This window comes from Sciurus carolinensis, chromosome 5 (genome assembly GCF_902686445.1).
Source record: "Sciurus carolinensis chromosome 5, mSciCar1.2, whole genome shotgun sequence".
NCBI lineage: Eukaryota > Metazoa > Chordata > Mammalia > Rodentia > Sciuridae > Sciurus > Sciurus carolinensis.
In genome coordinates, this window is record NC_062217.1 from 122,244,781 (window position 1) to 122,269,565 (window position 24,785).

General features: G+C 45.8%; 2 protein-coding genes across 2 annotated transcripts in view; one reads left to right on the top strand and one right to left on the bottom strand.

Moving 5' to 3' along the window:
* Sgpl1 (sphingosine-1-phosphate lyase 1) overlaps positions 1–17,213 on the top strand; it is a 52,993-nt gene extending 35,780 nt beyond the window's left edge. Inside the window, 15 exon segments of the mRNA XM_047554364.1 lie at positions 195–271; positions 1,986–2,114; positions 7,561–7,606; positions 7,609–7,648; positions 8,977–9,048; positions 9,050–9,080; positions 9,795–9,851; positions 9,853–9,894; positions 10,644–10,793; positions 12,162–12,400; positions 12,835–12,981; positions 13,929–14,048; positions 14,397–14,445; positions 14,602–14,676; positions 14,678–17,213. Coding sequence (XP_047410320.1) covers positions 195–271; positions 1,986–2,114; positions 7,561–7,606; positions 7,609–7,648; positions 8,977–9,048; positions 9,050–9,080; positions 9,795–9,851; positions 9,853–9,894; positions 10,644–10,793; positions 12,162–12,400; positions 12,835–12,981; positions 13,929–14,048; positions 14,397–14,445; positions 14,602–14,676; positions 14,678–14,743 — 1,340 coding nt within the window. The 3' untranslated portion in view covers positions 14,744–17,213.
* A 1,886-nt stretch (positions 17,214–19,099) lies between these two features.
* Pcbd1 (pterin-4 alpha-carbinolamine dehydratase 1) lies at positions 19,100–24,507 on the bottom strand. The gene is made up of 4 exons (XM_047553166.1): positions 24,352–24,507; positions 21,702–21,833; positions 21,061–21,141; positions 19,100–20,231 (listed from the first exon to the last, which is right to left on the bottom strand). The coding sequence occupies exons 1-4, from the start codon at positions 24,352–24,354 to the stop codon at positions 20,133–20,135; spliced, it is 315 nt and encodes a 104-aa protein (XP_047409122.1). The 5' UTR covers positions 24,355–24,507; the 3' UTR covers positions 19,100–20,132.
* Positions 24,508–24,785: the final 278 nt, after the last annotated feature.

The following is a 24,785-nucleotide window of genomic DNA, read 5'->3' on the forward strand; positions in this document are numbered from 1 at the left end:
AGGGCAGCATTATTACTGGACTGTCTGAATATTTTTTTCTTTCTTAATTTAGTGTAAGAATGACGTGGGTTTTCACCCAACTTTTGTTTTCTTCTGTGCCCAGAGGGTTTTCTTCCTGTTTGCTTTTTATTAGAACCTAGCTGTCCTCCTGGGGCACCTGCCTGCTGATCGAGTGACCTTGACTTTTTCCACAGATGTCTTCTGGCAAGAAGGGAGAGCCTCAGGAGCTGTGTACAGTGGGGAGGAGAAGCTCACGGAGCTGCTCGTGCAGGTGAAGGCGCGGCTTAAGTGCGTGGGTGCTGCACAGTGTGCTTGACCTTGCTCTTCCTCCTTCGTCTTGTAATTAAATAAACTTAGTTAAGACAAACTGCTTGTTGACTAAAACCATAGAGGTCTAGTAACTTTCTCTCCATACAGACGTACGTGAGTATGCATAATATTGTCCAAGACACCTTCAGCCTGTAGCAGAAGTAAAATGTTATTTATGTTTCTGGGTTTTAGAGAATCCCTATGAAAAAGGCAGAGTATTGGGAAGGCAGTCCTTTCATTTGAGGTTTTACTGGTAGGACAGATTTGGTTTGACAGAAGACATAGCATGTCCTCCTTCCACATTTAATTCCTCCTGTTCTGTTAAGGTTCCACTTAACAGGCACTCCCAGAATACTCAGGGTGTTATGCCCTCCTTTCGGCTCTTCAGCATTGTGCACATAATCTAGTATTGTAATAGCTGCCTTGTACCATTTGAGGACCATTTAGTTATAATTTCCTCCAATCACACAATTTGAAATGAGCAGTATTTTCACTTGTACTTCAGATTATTCTCATTCTTTGTTGACTTTAGGGTGGTCATTAGCTTCTTTCCTTTCTAACACTTTTTTCTTTCTTTTTAAAATTTATTTGTGGTGCTTGGAATTGAACCTAGGGACTTTTGCAAGCTAGGCAGCTGCTCTACCACTGAGCCACGTTCCCAGCCCCAGTCAGATTTATTTATTTGTTTGTTTGTTTATTTGTTTATTTATTTAGTCAGTCTATTTAAGCTCAGATTAAATTCGGGACCTCATGCATTGTAGGCAAGTGCTCTACCACTGAGCTAAACCCCAGCCCCAGATATGTCATAAGCCCACTTCATCATATAAAGTTGGGACTGATGATCTCTAAGGCCTTGTGTTTGATTATTGTAATTACAGAGTTGCACACACCTTACTCAGTGTTACAGTTTTTGCTTATCTCTATGTTGGCTTATGCTCTGATCTTACTTCTTTGCTTAAATCTTTCAGTTAGCTCCTCATCTGTAGGATCAATCCCCGTTCTCACGAAGCAGCTCCCTCCTATTGTTTTAACCACTCCTGATACCTTCCCATGTAAACACTTACCCTTCCATTTTTCTTTACTAAATGCACTCAATTTTTTTGTCTTCTTCCACATTTAATTTCTCCTTCCACATTTAATTCTTCCTGATCTTTTAAGGTTCCACTTAACAGACACTCCCAGAATTCTCAGGGTGTTATGCCCTCCTTATGGCTCCTCAGCATTGTGCACATAATCTAGTATTGTAATAGCTGCTTTGTGCCAGGTACTGTACTGAATGCTTTACATGCAGTATGCTGTTTAATTATTGTTAGAACTCTATAACATAGATAGGTACGATGATTATCCCTTTTTACATAGGAGGTAACTCAGTCTCAAGAGGTATTTGACCTACACAGCTAAAAGTGACAGGCAAAGCTATGATTTCAGTCTTCATCTGTTAGTGTCTTAGTCTGTGCTTTTGACTACATTTAAAATTCTTCCCTTACCACATTGTAAAATCATTTATTTGCATGTCTATCTCCTCCAGTACAATTTGATCTTTATGTTGGAGAACATATCTTCCTTTTTGCCAGATTCTAATATTGGGCCTGTTTGAAACTTTTAGTTAGTGCATGATTTTTTTGTACTGTAGCGAATACTAGTTTTATCTCACATCTTCTTACACTTCTTTGCAGGCTTATGGAAATTTTGCATGGAGTAACCCACTACATCCAGATATATTCCCGGGACTTCGTAAGATAGAGGCAGAAATTGTGAGAATGACTTGTTCACTGTTCAATGGGGGTCCAGATTCCTGTGGATGTGTAAGTATTATATGCTAGTGAAATCAGATAGCTTTATTTTTTAGTTTCAAAGGGAGTAGTTTGTTACATGGTCTGCAAGCTGTTCATTTGTCTTCTGGGGTTGATTCCCACTCAGGGAAAGAGCTGGGTTTTATCTTGCAGGGTTCTGGATTTCACTTTGTTTGGGGGCTTAGTGTATTTCTTTATGTTAGCTCAGAGATGGATGTAAACTTTTAAAAAATGTTCTAGCCAGTTTTTCAGTTATTTTAGCTAGAAGGTTGCTCAGGGTATTAACCTGGGTTGCTGAAAATAGAAGTTCCATAATTGTTTTTTTTTTCCCCACATGATGGGTCTTGTATATTTGAAAGCCTCTTTCCTTCTGAATCTTCTCATCCTCATGTCGTTTCTAGGTGGCTTTAGTGTTCATATGACTCCCTGGGTTTCCAACCATTGTAGTCATTCTCTGAATGCCCTTGGCTGTCTCTGGCCAGACGAACATGCTAAGTCAGGAGTGGCATTGATCCTTCAGTCTCTCTTTATAAAATCTGGGTTCACTAAATTTATCTCAGACTTTTCTTTCTCAATCAGTATTTTTATCTTTATTCTCAGCAGTGTTTGTTCTGTTTCTTGCTCTTCTAATGATTTATTAGTTCTCTGTTGGTGCCATTCACTACTCTGTTTTTTAGGCCTAGGTCTCCTCCTGGTTTCCTTGCCCAGTATTTGATCTCTGGTTTTCTTGAATTGCAGTCCTGTGGTACTGTCCTAGAGTGAGAGGCAGTCCTGAGGCTTGACCTTCTGCCCTTGGCTTATTTCCTTGAGTGGAGCTTTTATTTTGCACGTTTATTCTGGGGCAGCTCTCTCCAGTCTGTTCTGACATAGACTGGGGACTCCTTGTCTGCCACCATTTGGTTGGAGGCAGGGCTCAGCTAAAACTTTATTTCTATCTGTTAGAATTTCTGGTCTGTATTTCTGAAATTATGTTAGAGTTCTCTCTGACCAGTTGGAAAAGAGTAACTTGCTTTGAGCTTTGATTACTGCTTTAATCCACCCTGTATCCCTGAAGTCTTCACTCAAAAAGAACCAGACCTGATGTTCTCTCTCCCCATTTCTCTCATTCTCCCTAGCAGCCATGTCCACTATTCACTAATCAGAAGAGAAGGCAGATCAGAAAGCCCTCTCCACTTGCTTCTCTGAAGCTTTTTGCAGGCTGTTAATGAGAATTCTCAGGATTTTTCTTGATTCCTTAGTATAGTTTCGAGGGCAGATTAGGAACTATGTTTTGCCATAACTCTGCTTCTGCTATGTGTGTTTCTCTCTCTCTCTCTCGCTTCCTGTTTTATATGTTGAGGGGAGAAGAAACTCTAGGAAGTAATTTCCATTTTCCATTTTAATCCAGAAATCCAACCCTAAGAGCTTTTGTATTGTGACAATTAAACTGTGTCTCTCCCATTATGATCTTCCTGATGACTGGGGCAGGGACCAGGTGGTTAGTCTGATTCCCAGTCTCTTCTCGTATTTAGACTTCTAGAAGACAGCTCATTAGCTCTGGCATTCTCTCTGTCTCCCACACCCCAGCTCTTCCTGTCTCCTTGTTTCCCTCTCTTGTCCCTTAGTGTCTGCCATTATTCCCGTTTTATCTCTCTTTACTTTGCTGTCTTCTCTTGAGGATTTGCTTTTGGTGAAGAAGAGTTTAGTGTTTAGAAGTAGGAAGCAGTAAGCGTAGGCCAAATGACTGGGACCATGTTTAGACTATTCCTAAGGGTCTTTCATTCTTTTCATTCTTAATTGTTCAACCTTAAACTGACTTTCCTTTTATTAACTTTGTTTGCCTCAGTTACTGTGTATGAGAGGTGACTCCATACACTAAAAAAAAATTAGGTTGTCATGTGGAACATTGTTGGTTATACAGATATCATCAGATCCAATAGCATCTGAAAGAAAATTTCTTGTTTTTCAATACATACATTAGAGTAAGAGTGTTTTATACAGGTTGAAAGAAGTCGAATAACATAATAAGTACTTACCTGAAGCCTCCATTTTCTTACCTCAAAATTAAATATCTGTTTTTCCTTGGGTATAGGGGATGGATAGAAGTAGGAGAGTAACAGCATTTTTAAAAACAGATTTTGGGTATCAAAGTAAAAATTACAAGTAGGATTTAGTATTCCTGCTTTCACAGTACACTGGTTCTTGCCCCACAAAATAATGATGATGATTTGATTAGTTATTGACCAAAAATAAGACATATGAAGTGGGTGAAGAGTAATTGGACAATGTTTTGCTTAGGCTATTACCAAATCTTAGGAAGACATTGCTGTGCTGGAGATTGGCTTTGCTGGCACTTCCTGACTTTCTTCACAGCGGGCTTGGCTCCTCACATGACATTCTGAGGTTTTATGCTAGACCACAGGGTGGCCTGCTGATTTGTAGAACTGATCTCAACTCTAAGCACTTCGTCTTTTCCAGCATAGAAATGCAGAGATCTACAAACAAGTGTCCCATGCCCGTTTTCCACGTTATTTTGTGGATGATACTCACATGTTTCATGAAGGCTTCCTGAGTCAAAAATGACTTAACTTTGCTGAGTTAGTTTTCATATAACCTCTGATCACTAAGATTCTGTATCCAGTGGTATTTTTGTCGTGTATGGGGAGGATATTAGAAAAGTTTAGTAATCACTCTCTTGTATTCCATCTTGTATTAAGCTACACTAAATATCAAAACATAGAAAGGGCTACTTCTCATCACCAGATGCTAACATATGGCATCGAATGAATTGTTAGGGACTCAGTTTTCTTACCTTTGAAAAGAAAAGATGAAGATTGTATGAATTTTCAGAGATGGTAAATCTAAGAAAATATTCTACTAGCTCAGTGCTGTAGTCTTTTGTTTGTTTTGAAATTATTCATTCTCAGATATTAGAAGATAGCCAGGTGGCTATGACATGCCTGTATTGGTCCCAGTTTACTGAGGTCAAGTCAGCCGTCAAGAAATGTTGAGTGAGGGCTAAGGTTGGGGTTCAGTGGTAGAGCACTTGCCTAGCATGTGCGAGGCACTGGGTTCCATCCTCAGTACTGCATAAAAGGACATAAATAAAAAAAGATATTGTGTCCATTACAACTAAATATATATATATGTTAAAAAAAAAAGAAAAAGAAAAACGGTATGCCTCTACTTCATATACAAACAGAGAAACAAGATATATCCCATTTGTTTACAATAAAAATGAATTAAAAAAAAAGAAATGTTGATTGAGGAAGAAGAGGCAAGAACAACCACCCATGGACTCAACAGAACAGAGCTCCAAGCTGCTGTATGCCCATGTCCCACCCTGTCACCACCATGCCCAAGAGAAAGGCTGAAGGGGATGAAGCCAAGGTGAAGGGTGCACCACAGAGAAGATCTGCCAGGCTGTCTGCTGAACCTACTCCTCCAAAGCCAGAGCGCAAGCCTAAAGAGGCCCTGCAAAGAAGGGAAGGTACCCAAAGGGAAAGGCTGACTCTGGCAAGGACAGGAATAGCCCTGCAGAAAATGGGAATGCCAAGCAGACCAGGCTCAGAAAGCCGAGGTGCTGCAGACGCCTAGTGAAGCGTGAGCATTTTTATAACGGTGTACTTCTGATGACTCACAGTTTGAAATACTGTTTTCATGAAAATGCAGAATTTTGGTGTACTTTTTTGTTTTTTAAAAGCTATGTTGTTAGCACAGAGAACATTTTGTTGTTGTTTTGGGAGAAGGAGCATATGTCTCTAGTAGAATGTCTCCAAAGCTGGATTGCTGTGTGGGAAAACACCTTTCCCTTCTAGTTTTGAGAGACTTCCTCTTGGCTCCCAGGAGGACGGATTCCCTGATATTGGCACATACAGGCACCTTGGCACAAACGCCTTGTGGTAAAGAAAAACTCGAGTTCATCTTTCTGTTCTCCTCTCCCTCTCTGCCATTGGCATAGACTTAACTCCCCTAAACTCAGACCTGTTGGGACCTGACTTCCAACAATTGGTTTTATCAGTGTGACGGGAAATCTGGGCTTTCCAGAGACATCATTGAGATAATGTCACTCAGAAGAGTGGCAGTTCCTTTTCTGGATTGTGGATCTTCAAATTGATAATTCATTCCTGAAAGTCAGGGTTGGCTCATGAAAAGTTGAACAACATACTGAATGTGAATGTCAACCCTCACCTTAAACTTCCCCTATTCAGAGCATCATCTGAAGATCTCATTGGGTTTTGTAGTGGCTTTCTGATTTAGTAGTTCATCCTACAAGGGAGTTTGAAAGCTGTATACTATTGATGATTGTCTGCCCATGTCCTGCCTGCAATACCATGATTGTTTATGAAAAGTATCTTTAATAAGGCTGATACAGTTTGACTTAGGGGAAAAAAAAAGTTGATTGAGGTCTGTTAGGTGTCAGCCACTCGGCTAAGTGCTAGGAATGTTGCCAGGAACAGACTGACCTCTACCTTTAGGAGTCTGCAAGTCGAGTGAGGAAAATAGAATAAATGAAAAGACTTCTGCATCTTTAAAATTTGAACTCTCATAAAGGAATTCACCTGTCAGCAGGGCTAAGCTTAGCTTTCAGAAATCTTTTGTTTCCCTTAAAAACATTAGGATTTTTGTTTTTGCTTTCAGAAAAGTAAAGCAACAAACTTCTACATGGAAACTTCTGCATTTTTCTATCATCCAGACTTGTCAAAACCACAAGTTCACTTTGGAAAATCTGAACTTCTTTTTTATGATCTTCTAATGTATTGCATACTTTACTAGACTTATAACTTCACCACTTCACATTCTTCGACAGGCTTTGAAATTTTAAATTAAAATCAATAATCCCGGGCCGGGTGTGATGATGCCTGCCTATAATTCCATTGATTTGGGACGCTGAGGCAGGAGGATTGTAAGTTTGAGTTCAACCTGGGCAACAGTGAGATTCTGTCTCAAAATAATAATTGGAATGTAGCTTAGCAGTGAGATGCCTCTGGTTCTATCTCCAATGCCATCCCCCCCAAAAGAAAAAGAAGGACAACCAATAATCTGGGGCTGGGGGTATAATTTAGTGGTAGAGTGTGTGCTCAGCATGTGTGAGGCCCTGGATTTGACTTCCAACATTGATTAAATCAGTAATCCTAATACTTGTGAATGGGATAAAATGTCCTATCCTCTCTGAAAATGGATGAATTAATACAGAAAAAATAAGTGAATTGTAAACAGGTTGAATCTGGGCAGACACGTGTTTCTCCAGACAGTTCTAAATACTCACTCATTCTTATTTAGTTTTCTTTCTTCTGAAGCAAGATTGGACCTAGCAACATAGCCAGCGTTCCTTCTGGAAGATAGACAGCATCTTGCCCTGCAGTGTGCACCCTAGTCCTTATCTGTTTCTGCATCAAACAGTGTCAGGATCAGGGCAGGCAGTACATTTTGATATCTGTCCTTAACTCCAACTGATGGCATCTCTTCTTTATTATAGGTGACCTCCGGGGGGACAGAAAGCATCCTGATGGCCTGCAAAGCTTATCGGACCTGGCCTTAGAGAAGGGGATCAAAACTCCAGAAATGTATATATGTGTGACTGTTTCCACTCTGAGACTGACCCTGTTGAGTGCTGCTGTTTATCTGCTGATAATCTATTTCCTGTCGCTTCTCTTCCTCTAGCAAGTCCAGTCTTCTTTTCCCCTGTTCTGGCCCCTCTCCCCTATCCTTTCACATTCAACAAAATTCCTGTTACTCTTGCAGACCATTCCCACCCTGTAAGTTTGTGCATGATATATATTACAAGCAGAAATGATACCCTGTTTCCAAAAGTGACAGTGTTGAGTCCTGTGGTTTGAATTCTATGGTTTTAAGTTTTCTGGAGCCTGAGGAAAACTGTCTACTTATCTTAGTTCAGTGGAAATTTCTTAAATGTTTCAGGCTATACCAGGGTGCTCCCTAGAAAAATTTCAATATGAGGACTATTTCTGGGAGGAAAAATGTTTAAAAATCTTTTTGAGATTTGCTCATGTTATCCACCTATGGACATAATTTTTGGTTTTGGTTACATTTTTTCTATAGATCATCTCTTACAGTCTAATTATGCTACAACCTTTTTGGGTTAATGTTTTTTTCTGTAAGTGGCAGTGACTAAGGAGTTTCTGTTGCATGTGACCTCAGAATGTGAGGTCATACTTAGCCTAAGAGAGCAAATCAGGCTGCCATTCTTGCTTCATGGATCAGTCTTTGGTGCTTTGCACTTAACATAATAGTTTTCTCTCCTAGAGGAACAGAGCAATTGTGAGGGCAAGTGAATGAGGGAAGCCAGAAAGCAAGTACATGCCTGTGACAGTTCCTCCTCCAACACTTTCGACATGCTGCTTCCAAGTGTGTAGGAAAAGTAGAGGCTTCAGTTTCTCATAGGCTCGTGATCCTTCAGAGCTAGGAGGGACTGCTGACTGGTGCTTGACTGCTGGCTTTAGCATCCCTGCCAGGCAGGCTGCCTCTCTGTGGGAGCACATGTCGGGCTGGAAGCTGCGTCTCCTCGAGGTGCCTTAGGACAACCAGCCTTTAGAACGCTCTGCCTTGTGCTGCTCTTATCCAAGCCCGTGTCCGTGAATTCCTCCTGCTAGGCCTCATTTGTTGCTTTGAGTCCCCCATATGGAATTACTTCTGAGTTCTTCCTTTTGCCAGAATGATTTCCTAACTAATTAGTGGGGGAGAGGGTTTTTACAGGAAATCATTAGACCTCTTTTTGTTTGTACTTAGAAAAACAATGTGAACACTTCCAGTAATTTGAGGAAAAAATAATCAGAAGTTTACTTCTAATGATTAGATTAGCTGCTAACTGTACCCTCTCTTGAACCCTGTTTAGGGCTGAGTTTCATTATTCTCCTTCTCCCCTGTCGTCTAGTGTGGCTCCCCAAAGTGCCCATGCTGCCTTTGACAAAGCAGCCAGTTATTTGGGATGAAGATTGTGCGGGTTGCGCGAATAAGATGATGGAGGTGGACGTGCGGGTGAGTGCTCTGGAGGCGTGGGAGGCAGGGCGACTTCCAGTCACACACTGATGTGTTGATGGATTGCACTTCCATCTTTTCATAGATCCATGAGTCCTAAGAGTTAGATGACCAAGCCCTAGCTTGGGACCTTAAAGACCTGTGTTTTGCTTTCGAACCTTCACTTTCTTTTCTTTTCTCTGGATTTGACTTCCAACATGAAGACAACATGACTGAGTTGCTCCAAGACTCAGTTGTGGTTTTAATTGGCCTGAATTAATGCCATTGTCATCCCAATAGTAATTGTTTTTAAGCCTCACATTTTCAGAGTGTTATCAGAATCACACTTGAGAACTTTATGAGAGTCCAAGGAGGTTGTCGAAGCTGTTTTATTATTATAGTTTACAGATGAGGAAACAGGCTGTGAGGTTAAATGGTTCGTCAGAGTTTCACTGCTTAGTAGTGTGTGGGACTGGGACTCAAATTGGGCTCTTTTATCTCTTAGCTCAATATTTTTTTTCATCCCACAGTGGTGGGGTCTTATCTTGTGTTCTGGACAGCTTCCAAATAGCCCTCTCTGTACCCCATGGTGAGAGGCAGTCTTTTTCCAGGCTGCAGCAGTGGAGGGGACCCTGGTGCAGAACACTAAGTTGTGGTCCCAATTGCACTAGGCAGCAGAAGAGAAGAATAACTGTGACGTAGATTCCCATGTTTCTTTAAATTTCAAATCCCTAGGCAATGAGAAGAGCCATCTCCAGGAACACTGCTATGCTGGTCTGTTCTGCTCCACAGTTTTCCTCACGGTGTGATAGATCCTATCTCCGAAGTGGCCAAGGTGATGAGATAATAGGGTGTCAGATTGAGATTTTTCAAATAGAATCTAATGGAGCCTGGGGATGTAGCTCCCTGGTAGAGTGCTTGCCTAGCTTGTGAGGCCCTGGTTCCAATCCCTAGTACTGTGAGGGGGTGGGGGGGAAGCAGATTATATAAAAATAGACTAATGTACAATACTTGGCAGTTAGAAGTGGTTTTGATTTTAGGTTTGCCCACAGTGGTGGATGAATTGCTCTCATCTGCCCTAGGCTGAGTCCTTCAGTCCTGTTTGGAGCCTCTGAAAGTCACTAGCTTATGCTTTGGGGAGGGTCATTAATACATGACCAAGGCCTCTCTTTAAACTAGATATTCTGAAATAGTATTGACTTGGAGAGTTAGATCAGGAAGTAATCTGCGTTTAGAGATGTGGACACCGTCGACTGGCATTCCACATGCCACTTCTTCTTGCCGCAGTGACTGGAGCGGGACCTCTCCCTCACTCCAGAGGCTGCCTGAGTCGGAGCTCTGCTCTTATGCCAGGTGCTGGCACAGCAGTTTATGGTTATGCATATTATATATATACTAGATACCACATTTCAGATGGACTATTTCAAAGGCTAGATACAAATTGAAAGATTAGGAATGTAAAAAATAGCCACCCAGAGATATGGTACACGATGGCCTTACATTTGTAGCCCACCTTTCCATCCATGTCCTGCTGAGTTTTATTATAGGGTTATAATGAATTCTCTTATGTTCTTTGTTTGACAGCTGGCTGTCAAATACAAAATACCTCTTCATGTAGATGCGTGTCTGGGAGGCTTTCTCATCGTCTTTATGGAGAAAGCAGGATACCCACTGGAGAAGCCGTTTGATTTCCGGGTGAAAGGTGTGACCAGCATTTCAACTGATACCCACAAGGTGAGCTAGGGAGCAGTCAAATGCTGACAGTTGGTTATTTGACTATGTAAAATACCTTGTCTAAAGCATTAGCTTGGTCCTCTAAGCATAAAATTAAATCTGGCTCTTTACTCTCATCCTGTCAGCCATTCAGGTGATGGGATTGTAGTGGTATAGGTGATAAGCAGTAGTGGAAAGGATCTGATATCTTTGTCTCATAGTGCTAAGAGAACCTATCACTCACTGCATGAAACTGGGGCATGCCAGCTTAGTGACCATTGTCACAGAGTTCCCTGAAGCCTTGAGGCTCCTTGAGGTTGGTGGTGGAGTTGGTGAGTGCTGATCCTGGAGTTTGTGAGCGGGTGTCTGCGATACTGTAGCTCCTGTGTAGGGGCTCCAGAGTAAGTCCTGTGCATGACTAGAGTGTGTTGATGGGAGAATCCTTGGGGAAAAAGTGTGCTCAGAAGTGTTTGGCTTACGATATTTGAAATGCCTGTGTCTGCTGCTGCTGGTGGGCCAAGATGAAGTCTAGATCAGTTGGGAATTCTTGAAAATGCATCCAGATGTAGGAAGCGTTAGCAGACTCGGGAAGCTGTGCCTCGTTTTGAGTGCATGTTCAGAGCTTGTTTAAATTAAAACATAGGAAGATTTATTTTTCAAATCCCAAATGATATACAGTCAGTTTTCAATCAAGATCTGTCTTGCCTTACCACACAGACAGTTGCTCCTGGGCCCCTGCTTCTTCGCCATTCATTTCTGGGTGGGTCTGGGAACAAAACTGGTTCCATATTAGCTTCAGTAAGGGTTAATCAGGAGGGCACATTTTCCATTACCAGTTATACAGTGTATTTTCAAACTGAATTTAGTAGCTTTTAGATTCTGAGCACCATTATGTTTTTTTTTTTTTTTTTTTGTGGTGCTGGGGATTGAACCCAGGGCCTTGTGCTTGCAAGGCAAGCACTCTACCAACTGAGTTATCTCCCCAGCTCACCATTATGTTCTAAAAAGAAGTGTAATATTAAGCAAAAAAAAGATAGAAAGGGGTCAGATTGTGTTTTAGTTGCTCCAGGTGACTTCATGCTTTCCTGGTTTCCAGTAGAAATCCATCCTTGTTTCATCCTGATCTATCACCCAGAGAAAGATTTTAAACAAGGAAATCACGTGCTGGCTACAGGGAAGAAACCCATCAACTGAGCAAGACACCACTCTGCTGTGGGTCTCAGATTCCCCACCCCTCACGTAGAGAATCTGAACTCCACCCATTAAGTGCCTCTTTCAGCACTCTGAGTTTGAACCCTTAGTGTGAGTGGGGAACGTCCCTGTGCCTGGTGTGCGGTGCGCCAGCGCTGCCAGGCAGAGCCGCTCTCACGTGTTACCTTCTCTCCTCAGTATGGCTACGCTCCCAAAGGCTCGTCAGTATTGTTGTACAGTGACAAGAAGTACAGGAGCTACCAGTTCTTCATTGAAACAGATTGGCCGGGTGGCATCTACGCTTCCCCAAGCATCGCTGGCTCACGGCCTGGTGGCATCATTGCTGCCTGTTGGGCCACCCTGATGCACTTCGGTGAGAACGGCTATGTTGAAGCTACCAAACAGATCATCAAAACTGCTCGATTCCTCAAGTCAGAGTATGTGTGGAGGACGGGGACTCTGCCTTGCCTCTTGCTCTTTCTGCTAGTTGGCTTAAGGCATCTGCCTGGCCATGCAGTACCCTGACCCCTCTGCCATCTCCTGGGAGACGTGGGTAGAGGGCAGCAGCTCAGGTGCCGATGCTGGCGGGAGGAAATGCTTCCCTTCTCTGCTGTTACTTGGGAGTTGGATAGATGGATAGAAGCCACTGGTTCCGATTCTTTAGGTCTAGATGGGGTTTGGATTTGGGACGTGTAGTGTTCTGCCTGTGACAATGATCTTCCTAAGAAACACTGATCCCAGCCTATCTGCCTTAGTGTAGGAGATGAGAAGACCAAAGCCCGGGAAGGTTAGATTGTGTTATAGGGAGGGCTTTGGTTATCACCAAAGAAATATAGGTGGCTGAATTTCCTTTTTGTTTGCTTATTTTCAGACTGGAAAATATCAAAGGCATATTTGTTTTTGGGAATCCTCAGTTGTCAGTCATTGCTTTGGGCTCCCATGATTTTGACATCTATCGGCTATCTAATTTGATGACTGCTAAGGGGTGGAACTTGAACCAGTTGCAGTTCCCACCAAGGTATGCCTGAAGAAGCCTCTTTTCCTCCCTTCACTCAATGTCCTTGAGAACTTGGTTAGAAAGGTAACCTGATGTAGATCCTGACTGCTAGAGTCCAGCATTTTAGTAGCAGCTGCATTGTCTGTAGGATTTCTGTCTTGCTACCTGCAGCTTAATTAGACATAAAAAGATTTGCTGTCAGTTTTAGCAGTATTAGGTAGCAACCACCTGGGACAAGTGGTCAGCCACGACCCCCCCCCCCCGACTTCTCTAGTCACTAGTAAAATACTTGTTGCCTGGTAATGTTTACCTCAAAACCCTCTAGAAGGGTCTCTGATCATCCAGGCCTGCCAGTGTATTCTTTGGTATGCTTTTCTAACCCATCTTTCACAGTACAGTTGTCCTTTGCTCCAGCTGAATGTCCTTTATGTAGAGCTGGCCATTCACAGCCCTATCTACCTTTTTTTTTTACCCCCACCTGGTACTGGGGATTGAACCCAGGGTCTCTCAAATGCTGGCAAGTGCTCTGCCATTGAACTATACCCAGCCTTTTCCTCTTCATAATTCTATCCTTATCCTCCCTTCAGGGTGAGTGAGTTTCTTCATTGCCCTAGAGTCCTTTAAGACACAAGCCACATGGTCCTTTCCCTATGAAGGCTCATCATCTAAAATAAAGAATCTCATTGGTGGTCACAGGGTTGAAGGAATCATGATTGACAGCTTGAAGGAAGGGATGTCACAGGACAACCAGCTGTGTTCATTCTCTTAGGAGGTTCTTGATTATGCTGAGAAGCCCTGATGCCAGCCTGTGCTTGACAACCCAAGAATTGAGAACCCTGATTCATAGGACTGGGAACAATGGAAGGAGGCAACCGATCAATTCCTGTATTGGGAGATGCTTTATTTTAGAGCATATTTTTCTTTTTCAAGGTTTATCTCTCACTCTCTTTCTTTCTCTCCTCCGATAGTATTCATTTCTGCATCACATTAGTACATACCCGGAAGCGAGTAGCAATCCATTTCCTAAAGGATGTCCGAGAATCTGTCACCCAAATCATGAAAAATCCTAAAGCCAAGACCACAGAATGGTAAGGACACATGGAGATTTTTTTCCCCTCCTTAGAAGGTTTTGGTGTTGGTGTGGGGGTCTGGAAGAATCAGACACTTTGGAGTCTATTCCTGTCTCTACTTCTGTCCATGAACTTGCCTCCTTGTTAGTTAATTACTGTGGATGAGCTCTGCCTCACCCATTCCCAGAGTTGTTTTGGGAGTCTCAACTGAGATGTATTATGTATAAAGCTTCTATAATTATAGATTAGAAAGTCCTATACAAAAGCAGGTGAAAACAGGGTCCATGTGAAAAAAATAATTTCAACACAGAAAAGGCAATGGACACATTTTCTCTGGAGTTTTTAACAGCAAATCCTGTGGAATAGTTCCTTTATGCAGAAAGGCAGATTGGAAAGTACCTTGTCAAAATGTACTGTCAGCTGTTTATCTAGTAGAACGATGCCTGGGTTGGGAAGGTAGGTGGGTGCACATGGGAAAGCTTGGGCTGGGAGAATAGGGATTATGACCCCAGTTTGATCCTTGTTCCTGCATTCATCATCACTAATAATGTGTCCTTGATTGGATTTGTAGGGTGCCATTTATGGCATGGCCCAGGCAACTGTTGACAGGAATATGATTGCGGAATTGTCCTCAGTCTTCTTGGACAGGCCTATATAGTACGGACGCTGTGACCCAAGGAAGCCAAATGAATGGTTCTCCAAAACCCCGCTGAGCATGAACCCTTTCTAGTCCCAAGGAGCTACTGGCCTTCAGAAGGTTCTTGGGTGTGGAACAGGCTGCGTGCAACTTTGACATCTGTTCCTGCTCCATAGAGCACAACGAGGTAGACATAAGACAGCTTGCGCCTCAGGATTTTGTTTCTCCTTTTGTTACTTTTTATGATTTTTAATTTGAAGACCCCAAAGGATTCTACTGCATAATGAATCTTCCCTTGCCATCAATGTTACCCTAGAATTGTTTTAACTATTTCCTTCTCTAACTTTTCAGCTTTCATCTTTGCTCAGTCCTTGTGTGGTGGCTCTGACCTGTCCTGATTCTGTAGGGAAGCTATAAGATAGCAAAAGGGTTTCCTTGTTACCTAGGCAGATATTTTGGCTAGCTAGGTAGCACACGTTTATGTAACAGATATTTCCCTGGGTGGGTGTTTGGAGCATTCTAAGTAGGAGTCTCTCTGCTCAAGAGTAGGTCGGTTGTCTCTTTCAAAATCTCTTTCACTACAGCTTGTTCTGTTTTTCCAGGACACAGGTTGGCCAGGTTGCTGTTGCCTGTCGTGCAGCCCTGGAGCGATTGACCATGTCTGCTCAGGTGCCCATGGGGGGGTTGGAGTACTCCATTCTCCTCTTGTGCTTGCAGGCCCTATGAGACCTTGGTTGTCACTCTTTTTGGAGATGGTGTTTGAAATCATGCACCCATTGGCTTGTCGTTTCCTTTGAGTAGGAAGAGAATGGTTTCCAGAGCATCTAGGACTTTCTGGTTGTGGTGCTGCCTCCCTGCATTGGCAATGGCCAGAGTACAGTTGAGTCCTTTTAGTGATGAGCAAAAACCAGATGGTTTTCTATAATTTCCTGAATATCAGCATAGATGAGCATCCTGGTTCAAATGTCGGTCACCAAAGTTAGTGGTGGTTCTGCCTCCCTTGCCTTAAGCTGTCGTGTAACAGGAGTCTGTTTGCTAAAGGAAAGCTCAGAGCACCTCCACAAGTTGCCTTGACTTACTCTAGGTGGGTGTGGAAGGGCGTGGAGAACATTTCCTCTCTCCATGTTCTTCCTGCCTCTTCCCCCTTGATTCACCTTCCAAAGGTACTATGGCAGTTAGCCTCAGGTACTGGATGCTGCTCAGCCTTAGCTCAAAGGGAGCAGCGGGAACGACATAAACATTTTGGAATAGGAATGCATGACTTCAAGCAGCCATTATGGTCTAGGGCCTGGAATTCCTTCAGAAGACTAGCTGCTCAGGATGGTGCAGAGGAAAGAACCAAATCCTGTGCTCACTTCCTTCTTTTCTCCCTTTTTTGGGGCCCTAATTTAGGTTGAGCCACTGCCCTGCTCTAGTGACATTATACCATGTGCCTTCTCCCCAGCAGTGAGCTCTTCCTGACCCAGCCCTAGGGGAAATGGACCAGTCTTAGAAGTTCCTATTGGGTGGGCGAGAACTTAAGTCAAGTCAGGAGAAACTGCTCTGTTCCCTCCCCTTCTCAGGGACTTGAATATCCAGCCTTTCTAGGCTGCTGTCCTCAAGCTGCCCTCAGCTCCTCAGCACATCTGTCACAGGTGTTCTTTAGCACTGCACTTTTCATCCAATAACTGTGACTAGCTGGCCATGTCACTGCAGGGCTGGTGTGTGTGTGTGTGTGTGTGTGTGTGTGTGTGCGCGCGCGCGTGCGCGCGCGCTCCTGTGCTTCCCTCCTGTTTGCTCTGCAGTGCATTGTGGGGTTCAAGAGCAGTTATATACCTGTGTGTGTGTGTCAGGGAAAGGCCGAGATCTTTAGGACATAGGAGTCACACGCTTCCTCCCAGTTGCTGAACCGGTGGGCACTTCCTTGAGAGAGTAGCTGTGGTCAGAGCCGTCTAAGAATTGCCTTGGGTCTCCAGGCATCATGTTGGAGGAGGTCCAGGGACTCAGAGCCACCCAACAAGCTCCACTGTGGCTTGCCAGCTGCTAAAAAGGCAGAGCACATGCCTTGCTGTCTCCCCAGGACCAGACCCTGAGCCCTCACTTCCTCTGTACTGCGACAGCACTGGTGCTGTGGGGTGGTGGTGGTTTTCAAAGGGACCGACTGTAACCACTTTAATATATGATTAGGAGCCTTAGTTTGGCTTAACACTTGTGTAGGCTTCCATTTGTGTCTATTTGTGTGTATGTGTGTGTGTGTGTGTTGTGTGCACATAATTCCTAACGTGTGGCAGAGGTGAGTAGGGTGTCTCTTAATGGTAATCATGTTGCTAGCAGATGTCACATTGGCTTCTGCAAAAACTGTACTGTCTCGTTTCTGCATTAGAAGTAAGTAGACCTGTGAAAATACTGCCACGTCACTTTTAATATTACCAGTTTTATACTTGGAAAATGGTACTTGTCTCTTATATCTTTTTTGTCTTCTCTAAACCGTCCCCTCTCCAAAAATACGCTCCCTTCATAATTGCAGCAATAATCTCTGAAATTAAACAATTCAGTGTCCCACTGTGGATGGTTGCATTCATTTGTTTACTTGGGCACACACACAAAAGGAGATCATAAATGCAGTGGGTGGCTCTTGAATGGGCTGTGGTGAGGGATCGCCCCCTGGTGGTTAATTGTTGTGTGACTGCTAATGGTAGTGCCAAGGGACACAAGCCAGCAGCAGTCGGGCTGTCTCTAGAAACCTTAGTAGATAGCTGATTGGTCTCTACACCAGGACTGGTGGGCACACCTGTTCTGGGAGCCCTGAGTTAGGGACGTTAGTTCCCCAGGACCAGCGCTGTCCTGTTTCCTGCCATCTTCTTCATCTTCTTCTTGCCATGTACTGATGGAGTAAGCCACCTGGGTGGTCTTCAGCCACATGGGCTGCACAGCTCTATCTAACCAGCTAGCCCAGCTTTCCATTCTGGCTTTCAGCCCTGTAGACTTTGCCAGAGTGAAGGCAAGGAGTGCTGGCTTTGTTGTAGCTGCTGCCAAATGGCTGGTTCCCTGAGCTGCCTGAAAACCCTGAGAGAGGGAGGCCAGGGTGTGCTTGCAGCAGGGGGCCTGGCCCATATAACAAGTAGTGACTGGGATGCCTGTTACTGCCCCTGCAGCTCTAGGCCCCTTTGCCTTCTCTGTGGGTTCTTGGTGGCACCGAGTAGCTTCCAGCTGGTCCCAGCAGTGACAAATAATGACAGGTTACAGCCTGGGTGGGCAAAAGGCTTCAACAAGCCCTTTCTTGACTTGGGGTTTTAATGGCCCTAGTTTTCACTGTGCTTTTGTCCTTGACATCATCTCTTCTCTGCTTAATATCTTCCCCACTTATTTCAATTATTGGGATTAATTTTAGAATAAACGTGTATTTCTGAAAAGTGTTGCCTGTGTCTTTGTCCCACACAAAGGTTCCTCATACAAATGGAGTGCTGCCTGGGTTGGAATTTTCATTCTTGATCCATGATAAAAGCAGAGGCACAGTCCACACCTCCATGTCTGGTGTTCTCTGTCTTGTCTTCTGTCCTGTAATTCTCAGTCATCAGATCAAAGCACACTTAGAATGCCTTAAGCTGGAGGTGGAACAGGTGAGAGACCTCTGTCTGAATCTTGGTCTTGAGGCTAGGCATTGCAGAGGAGTCATCATCCACATAGGTCTTCATTATCTTTTAGCGCATATAGGCTAGGAGAGGGTCCTGCTGACCCTCTTCTGACAATAAGCTTATTTCTCAGCCACCAACCTCTGCCTCTTCTGTGGGTCTGAGGGTGGGATTCATCTTGGCTGCCTGTTGTGGTATTGCAAGATGCCTGCTCCTAGTGACTCCGACATTCTCCAGGCACCTAAGTACCTAGGCAGTGCTCCAGGTCAGTACCGTGGGTGAGAGACCCTAGGAGAGGGGCTTCACTGTCTGTCTCACCACACATGCGAGGCAGTGTCTGTGTGGCATGCACACTGGGGTGAAGGTGAGACTGCCGTCACTGCCCCCTTCCCAGTCATGGCATGTCTGTGGACGTATTCTGTCCTGGAGTTACTGGCTGAGGACCTGTCCTGTGCAAACCAGCCCTTAACTGACTCCTAAACCATACCTCACATCCTCTCTTACAGAGTAAAAGTAGGTAAGCCCTGAGGCCTTGGCTGAGATTCTGAGAAACACAGAAGCCATCAGGATTAGGAGCGCCGCTTTAATGTTACAGGATAGTGTATTAGGGTTCTCCAGGGAAATGGCCAGTTTACACAGAGAGAAGGAAGGGGACTTCTTAGGAGGAATGGACTCATGTGATAACAGCAAGTCCCAAGATCTGTGGTTGGCAAGCTGGAGCCCAGGAGAGCTGAGGTGCAGCTTCAGTCCAGAGGCCAGCAGGTTTGAGACCCACAAAGCAGACTGTTCAGTTTGAATCTGAAAGCAGGAAAAGACCAATGCCGCAGCTCAAGGCAGTCAGGCAAGTGTTCTCTGGAGGTGGGCCAGCCCTTTTGCTCCATCCCGGCCTCCCACCTTAGGGAGGGCAACCTGCTGTACTCAGTACCAATACACGAATCTCATCCAGAACCCCCACACTGATACACCCAGAATAATGCTTGACCAAATGTCTGGGCACCCCATGGCCCAGCCAAGTTGGCACATAAAATTAGTCATGACAGCAGGAAGAAGATACTATGGCCACAGACTGTCTAGATGGAGGTCCCCATGCCCTCCTAACTTGTGTTCATGTTGCCTGCTTAGCCATCTCTGCCTCTCAAGAATCCTCCTTGGGTCTTTGAGGTATAACTTAGAATCACCCTTGTCACCACTAGTCACTGCTCATTTCATATCCTGACATTTAGCCTTAACTTAGTTTTCCTCTGTTTAGTTAATAGTCTTCCTGTTTGATTCCCCTAGATGGTAATGAACCTGAAGGGAGGGTGTTCTGCTCCTTCCCTTTCTCCTAGCACCTTGAACTGTAGCTTGGGGCAGAAAGCATTTCCACTTAAGTGCCTATTGACTGGGGGTGCAGCTCAGCAGTAGAGCACTTGCCTACCATGTGCAAGGCCCTGGGTTTCATCCCCAGTAAGACCAAGTGATACATTAGGTTTTGTTGGAGGAATAAAAGTACACGTTTCCTAAGATAGGACTTTATTTCACCCTGTGTCACAGCTGCTTGGGAAATGGATAGGGAGCAAGACACATCCTGGAAGGAAAATCATACTGTTGCTGGGAACCTGCAAGGAAAGGGAGGGCCTACTCTAATGTAACAAAGCCCAAGGGTGAAGAGTGGCAGAGGGGAAGAAAGGTCTCAATTCCGGGTATTGGCAGTGACCCTGGCATCTTACCACAGCATTGACCCTGCCCCTACATGGAGGCCAGCAGGGTGAACACAGCAGCTCTGACTGCAGCAGTCTCAGAGACCAAGGGCTCCCTACCTGGATTCCCAGTTCAGTCACCCCTTTCCCCTAAGAATGCAAAGAAGGGTAGGGTCTATGTCATGGACACTGCTACTTGTTCGATGAAGCTGGCCAGATTTATGTCCCGTTCTGAAAGGCCTGCACATTCATGGGTGCTCAGGGTGATATGTACCTGAAACAAAAAAAAAAGGGAAGTTCAGGACTGGCCAGCTCTACTGACTTCACCTGAGAGTAGGAGGGTCACTAACTTCTGGACTCAGCCCCACTAAGAGCTCCAGAACAGCAGGTGGCCACTACAGTCCCTCATGGGAAAAGCAGCTGGTCACTACCATCTTTCCTAGGGATTGCTGCCCTGACGGGTCTTGTAACAGCAATGCAAAGCCATTTTGTATTACATCTCCCCTTGATGTTTTCCAAAAATAAGGGTGACTTCAACTACAGAAAAGAAAAATTTAACATCCAGATGTCAAGAGCAACCTAAAAGCTAAAGGCAAAACCCAAACTGCTGACTCCTAAACCATCCATTTACAGAGAGCTCCTTCCACCCTTAATGTTTTTAAACAGGCCAACAGAGTTCTTGGCACATGGCAGGTATTTAAGGACTGTTCAATTCATTAGGCAGACAGATCTGTTTGTTATGCATGGGTATTCTTAGCTCAAGTTTATTACTTTTTTATTCTTCTATCCTTCCAGAAGATTAAAACCACTTGGAGCTATTAATGAATAATCATGCCTGATTCCCACAGCCTTTCTGTTCTTGGATTTTGCTTTATTGATATCAACTTTAACCACAAGTATCTCAAAGCGTTTTTTTAATTTGAATGTCCTTAATCTGTAGTGAGACTGGCCACTTAGATTGAGTCTAGGAAAGAGGCAGATAGAATGAATGGACAGTCAACCTGTGGTAGGGGCAGAGTCAAGTTCAAGGGAGAGCCTTCAGAAAGAGCCCACGTGCTCAGATGGTTGGGGACAGCACAACCCAGGCACACAACCTTGCTCACCTTGTTGTACATGTTGAACCACTCAGGATGGTGGTCCAGCTTCTCGGCCTGCAGGGCCACTCTGGTCATGAAGCCGAAAGCCTAGTAAGAGTAGTGAGCCCCCGGTTAGCACTCTGAGAGAAGGGACTCCTGGGCACCTTTTCCTGGTCAATTTAAGGCCTAGATACAGGAGGATGGACTAGCTTCCTCCAGGGAGATCCCTTGGCTCTAATCATTCCCATGACAGCCTGCCCCTGCTCTGAGACTTGACTTAGAGGTTCTCTCTCTATATCAGGAGGAAGGTCTTTTACTAGGATCACTAACAAGATACAGACAGTTCAGGAGGTTAAAGTCCAAGTCTTTTGACTATTAAAATGCCTCCAGATGTCTGTTTGCTACTTGGACTATCTTTTCTGAGGATTTTGCCAGGTAGAGTTCAAGACTCTTGTTCGTACTCTGTGATCCCCGAGGTGACACTTCCCAGGTCGTTCAAGGAAATGAATTTCCCCATTGGCACAGTGCCCAAATAACCTGGAAGAGTGTGGTCTGGCAGTCTTGGCTAACAGAACTTGAAGGGAGGGAACAAGTCTGAAGTGTGGCTGGTCAGCCCCAGGCTCAGCCCTCCCTCCCTCCCGAGGCCCGGCCGAGCTCCCTAGACACACCCTGTTGAAGTCTTTGAAATGGAACTGCTTGAAGATGGCATCCCGGCCCTCCATCTCAGTCCAGCCCACAGCCCTCAGGTTTGGCAGCAGCTGGTCTCTCTCCTCGGCACTTAGCCTGTGTGCTTTGCCAGCCTAGAAGAGGAAGACAGCAGAGGCCCAAGGGCATTTCTCTTCATAGGTTCAAAGAGAGGGCCCCAGACCAGAGGGAACTGAGCCAGCCTGTGCTGGTGGCTGTGGACACAGGTGACCAGTCAAAGGGCAGCAGCTCTTCAGGCAATAGACCAGGTCTTGAGAGGGCTGCTCTGCCAGGAGGTGGGTCTGGGCTTGTTCACTGACAGAGCCCCCAGCTGTATTTATTATATCTATAATGAGGAGTACAAGCCAAGTCTGGCCCAGATCTCGTGTTACAGCACAAACTTTCAGGAAAAGAGCACCAACTGTCCAGTCTCCCGTCTTTGTTTTCTTCTTCCTTTTTTTTTCTGGCACAAGGGATTGAACCCAGGGGCGCCCAACCACTGAGCCACTTCCCCAGCCCTTTTTATTTTTATTTTGAGACAGAGTATCGCTGAGTTGCCGAGGCCGACTTTCAACTCATCATCCTCCTACCGCAGACTCCCGAGTCACTGGGATGATAGGCCTGCGCCATCATGCCTGGCTTCAGCCCCCCTTGTATCTACTTGATCCTGTCTGTGCTCACCCCCACCCCCGACCCCTTACCCTTCCATAACTTTCAGAGAAAACTGAGGTGGAGAGAGGATACAGGGCTTCTGCACTCTTCTCTCACCCCAGTGACAACATCACAGGTTCTCAAAGTGTGATCTGTGCATCTGCATCCCTGGTGCTGGGCAAAGCGACAGCGTGTAGAACACATTTCCAGGCGATTCTTAACCACCACAGCTGACAGAGTCGACAGCCTCTGGCACTACCTCCCATAGGTATTAACCACACCACCAAGTAGCCTCTGGTCCCAAGCTGCCAGGTCTAGGTTCTCAGACTTTCTGTCTCCTGGCAGCTGGGGGAGCTCTGGCCACAGGGCTCAGTCTCAGAGTGAGAGTAACTTGTCCCAAGGCAGTTGGCAAACCCCATCCTGGTTGTCTATTGTATAGAGTACACTGGGGGAAGCCCGAAGTGGCATAGTTCAGGCCATGAGTGAACCCTGAGAGAAGCCAGGGAAGCCAGGGTCAGTTCTATTCTCTAGGGGACCCCAGCTCTAGAAGCTTAAAGGACCCCAGAAGTTAGGCTTCTAAAATGAAACCACCCAAGAGCGGACACAGAGAGCCAAAATGAACTCAATTAGGTCTGGGGGAGAGAGCAGGGGAGGTCCGTTGAGCTTTCATGAAGCAGCCCACCGTCTGGATGCCCTGGGGTGAGTAGACCCAATTGGCTCAAGCCTCAGTTTCACCATTTACCAGTCAGGTGGCCCTGTGGTACTCAAAGAATTTTGGCTTCATGGGTAAAGGGATAAGAGCTCTACCACACAAATCATCCAGAAGTGCTAGGGGGACACTAATAAACCATATGGCTACTAAGTAAGTGCATTTGCATTTTAAGCAATACCTCCTGGGGCAAGGAGGCCCACAATGGCCTCACTGCATTGGGCTAGCATTTTGAGGTAGCAGATTTTCTCCCTCTGGAAAATGTGGGCCCCTTTTCTGAACTGATGGGGCTTGGTCCCTCTCTTGCCCTCGGCTGCAGATCAGGACAGGGATGGCAGGGGAGAGCAACATAACCCACTTAACAGCCAGGTCGCCTTTCCAGAGCTGGCCTTTCCTGGGACTGATAAGCCTGGTCCATGTTTCCAGGCAACCAGATGTCAGCCAAGGCATCAGAGCCCAGTTTATTTCCTTAGCTCTGAAAGGGGTGGGCAGGTACAGGTGAGCTCCTGAAGGGCTCCTATTTCTCTTTAGAATCTTCTAGACCCTCCAAAGTTCCATAGACTGACAAACCTGAACTCGGGTCAGAGGGAAGGAGTCTTGTTTGCTTAGTAAATCAGGGTCAGGCCTAGACCCGCCCCTGGCCTCTGGGGGAGTGTGGAGGTAGTGTGCAGAGGAGTTACTGATTACCCAAGCCTCTATCTTTCGGTCTCAGCGCCTGTCCTCAAGCCATAACAGCCAAAATGCCATTCCAGTCCTGGATGCTCCCAATTACAGTTCCGGGCCTAATCGCTTCCAGATGCACAGCCGGGAAGCACCTAATAGCTCGCTCCGGAGGCAGCTCGGGGGAAGCTCGGCCTGGAAGAAGGATGATCCTGAGCCATCAGGAGCCCACCGCTGGGCACTACCTCCAATCAGGCGCAGGGGCGGGGTCTGAGGCCAGGTGTAGCGGTACAGGGTCTGAGTCCCTGCCAGGCCCCCCACCTCAGTGGGAGCAGGCAGGGGCAGTGAGCAGGCAACGCCGGGAGGCGCGCAGCAGCAGCCCCGCCCCCAGCGCGGGCGCGCAGTAGCGCGGCCCTAGAGTCAAGGACAGGCCCAGCTCCCGCCTCGCAGGGCCCGCCCGCCACCGCCCCTTAATAGCCCAGTGGCCACCGCTGCCCACGGAGACCCGACTCTCCAGGGTGGGCCATGTGGGCTCTGCAGAGGCTTGAAGGGACCCCACCGCCCTCCCGGCGCTGGCTCTCCCCCGCCCCCGCGTGGCGCGATCCCCCGCTCACCATGTCGGGGCGCGGCGCGCAGGCAGGTGGCCGGACCGGCAGCAGGTGGCGGCGGGCAGGGCGAGCGCGCGGCGGGGCGCACTGGCGGCTGCCCCGGGGCGGAGCCGCGCTCGGGCCGCCCACTGGTAATGATTAAAGGCGGGCAGCTCTCCGCTCCGCCCCCTTCCAGCACTTTCCTGGGCGCAGAGAACCGCTACCGATGGCTGACCACTTCTGAGTCACGCCCCGCTTCCCAGCTGGGTGATCCTGGGCTCTAGGCCACCTGACTTTTTCTTGGAAAAAAAATAGGGTATAATTGACTGAAATAAATTGCACACATTTAAAGAGTACAATTTGACATGTTTCTGCTGGGAAACCATTACCATGATCGAGATCAGGGACACAGCGGTCCCATCGGTCCTAAAGTTTTCTCGCGCCATTTAATAACCTCTCCC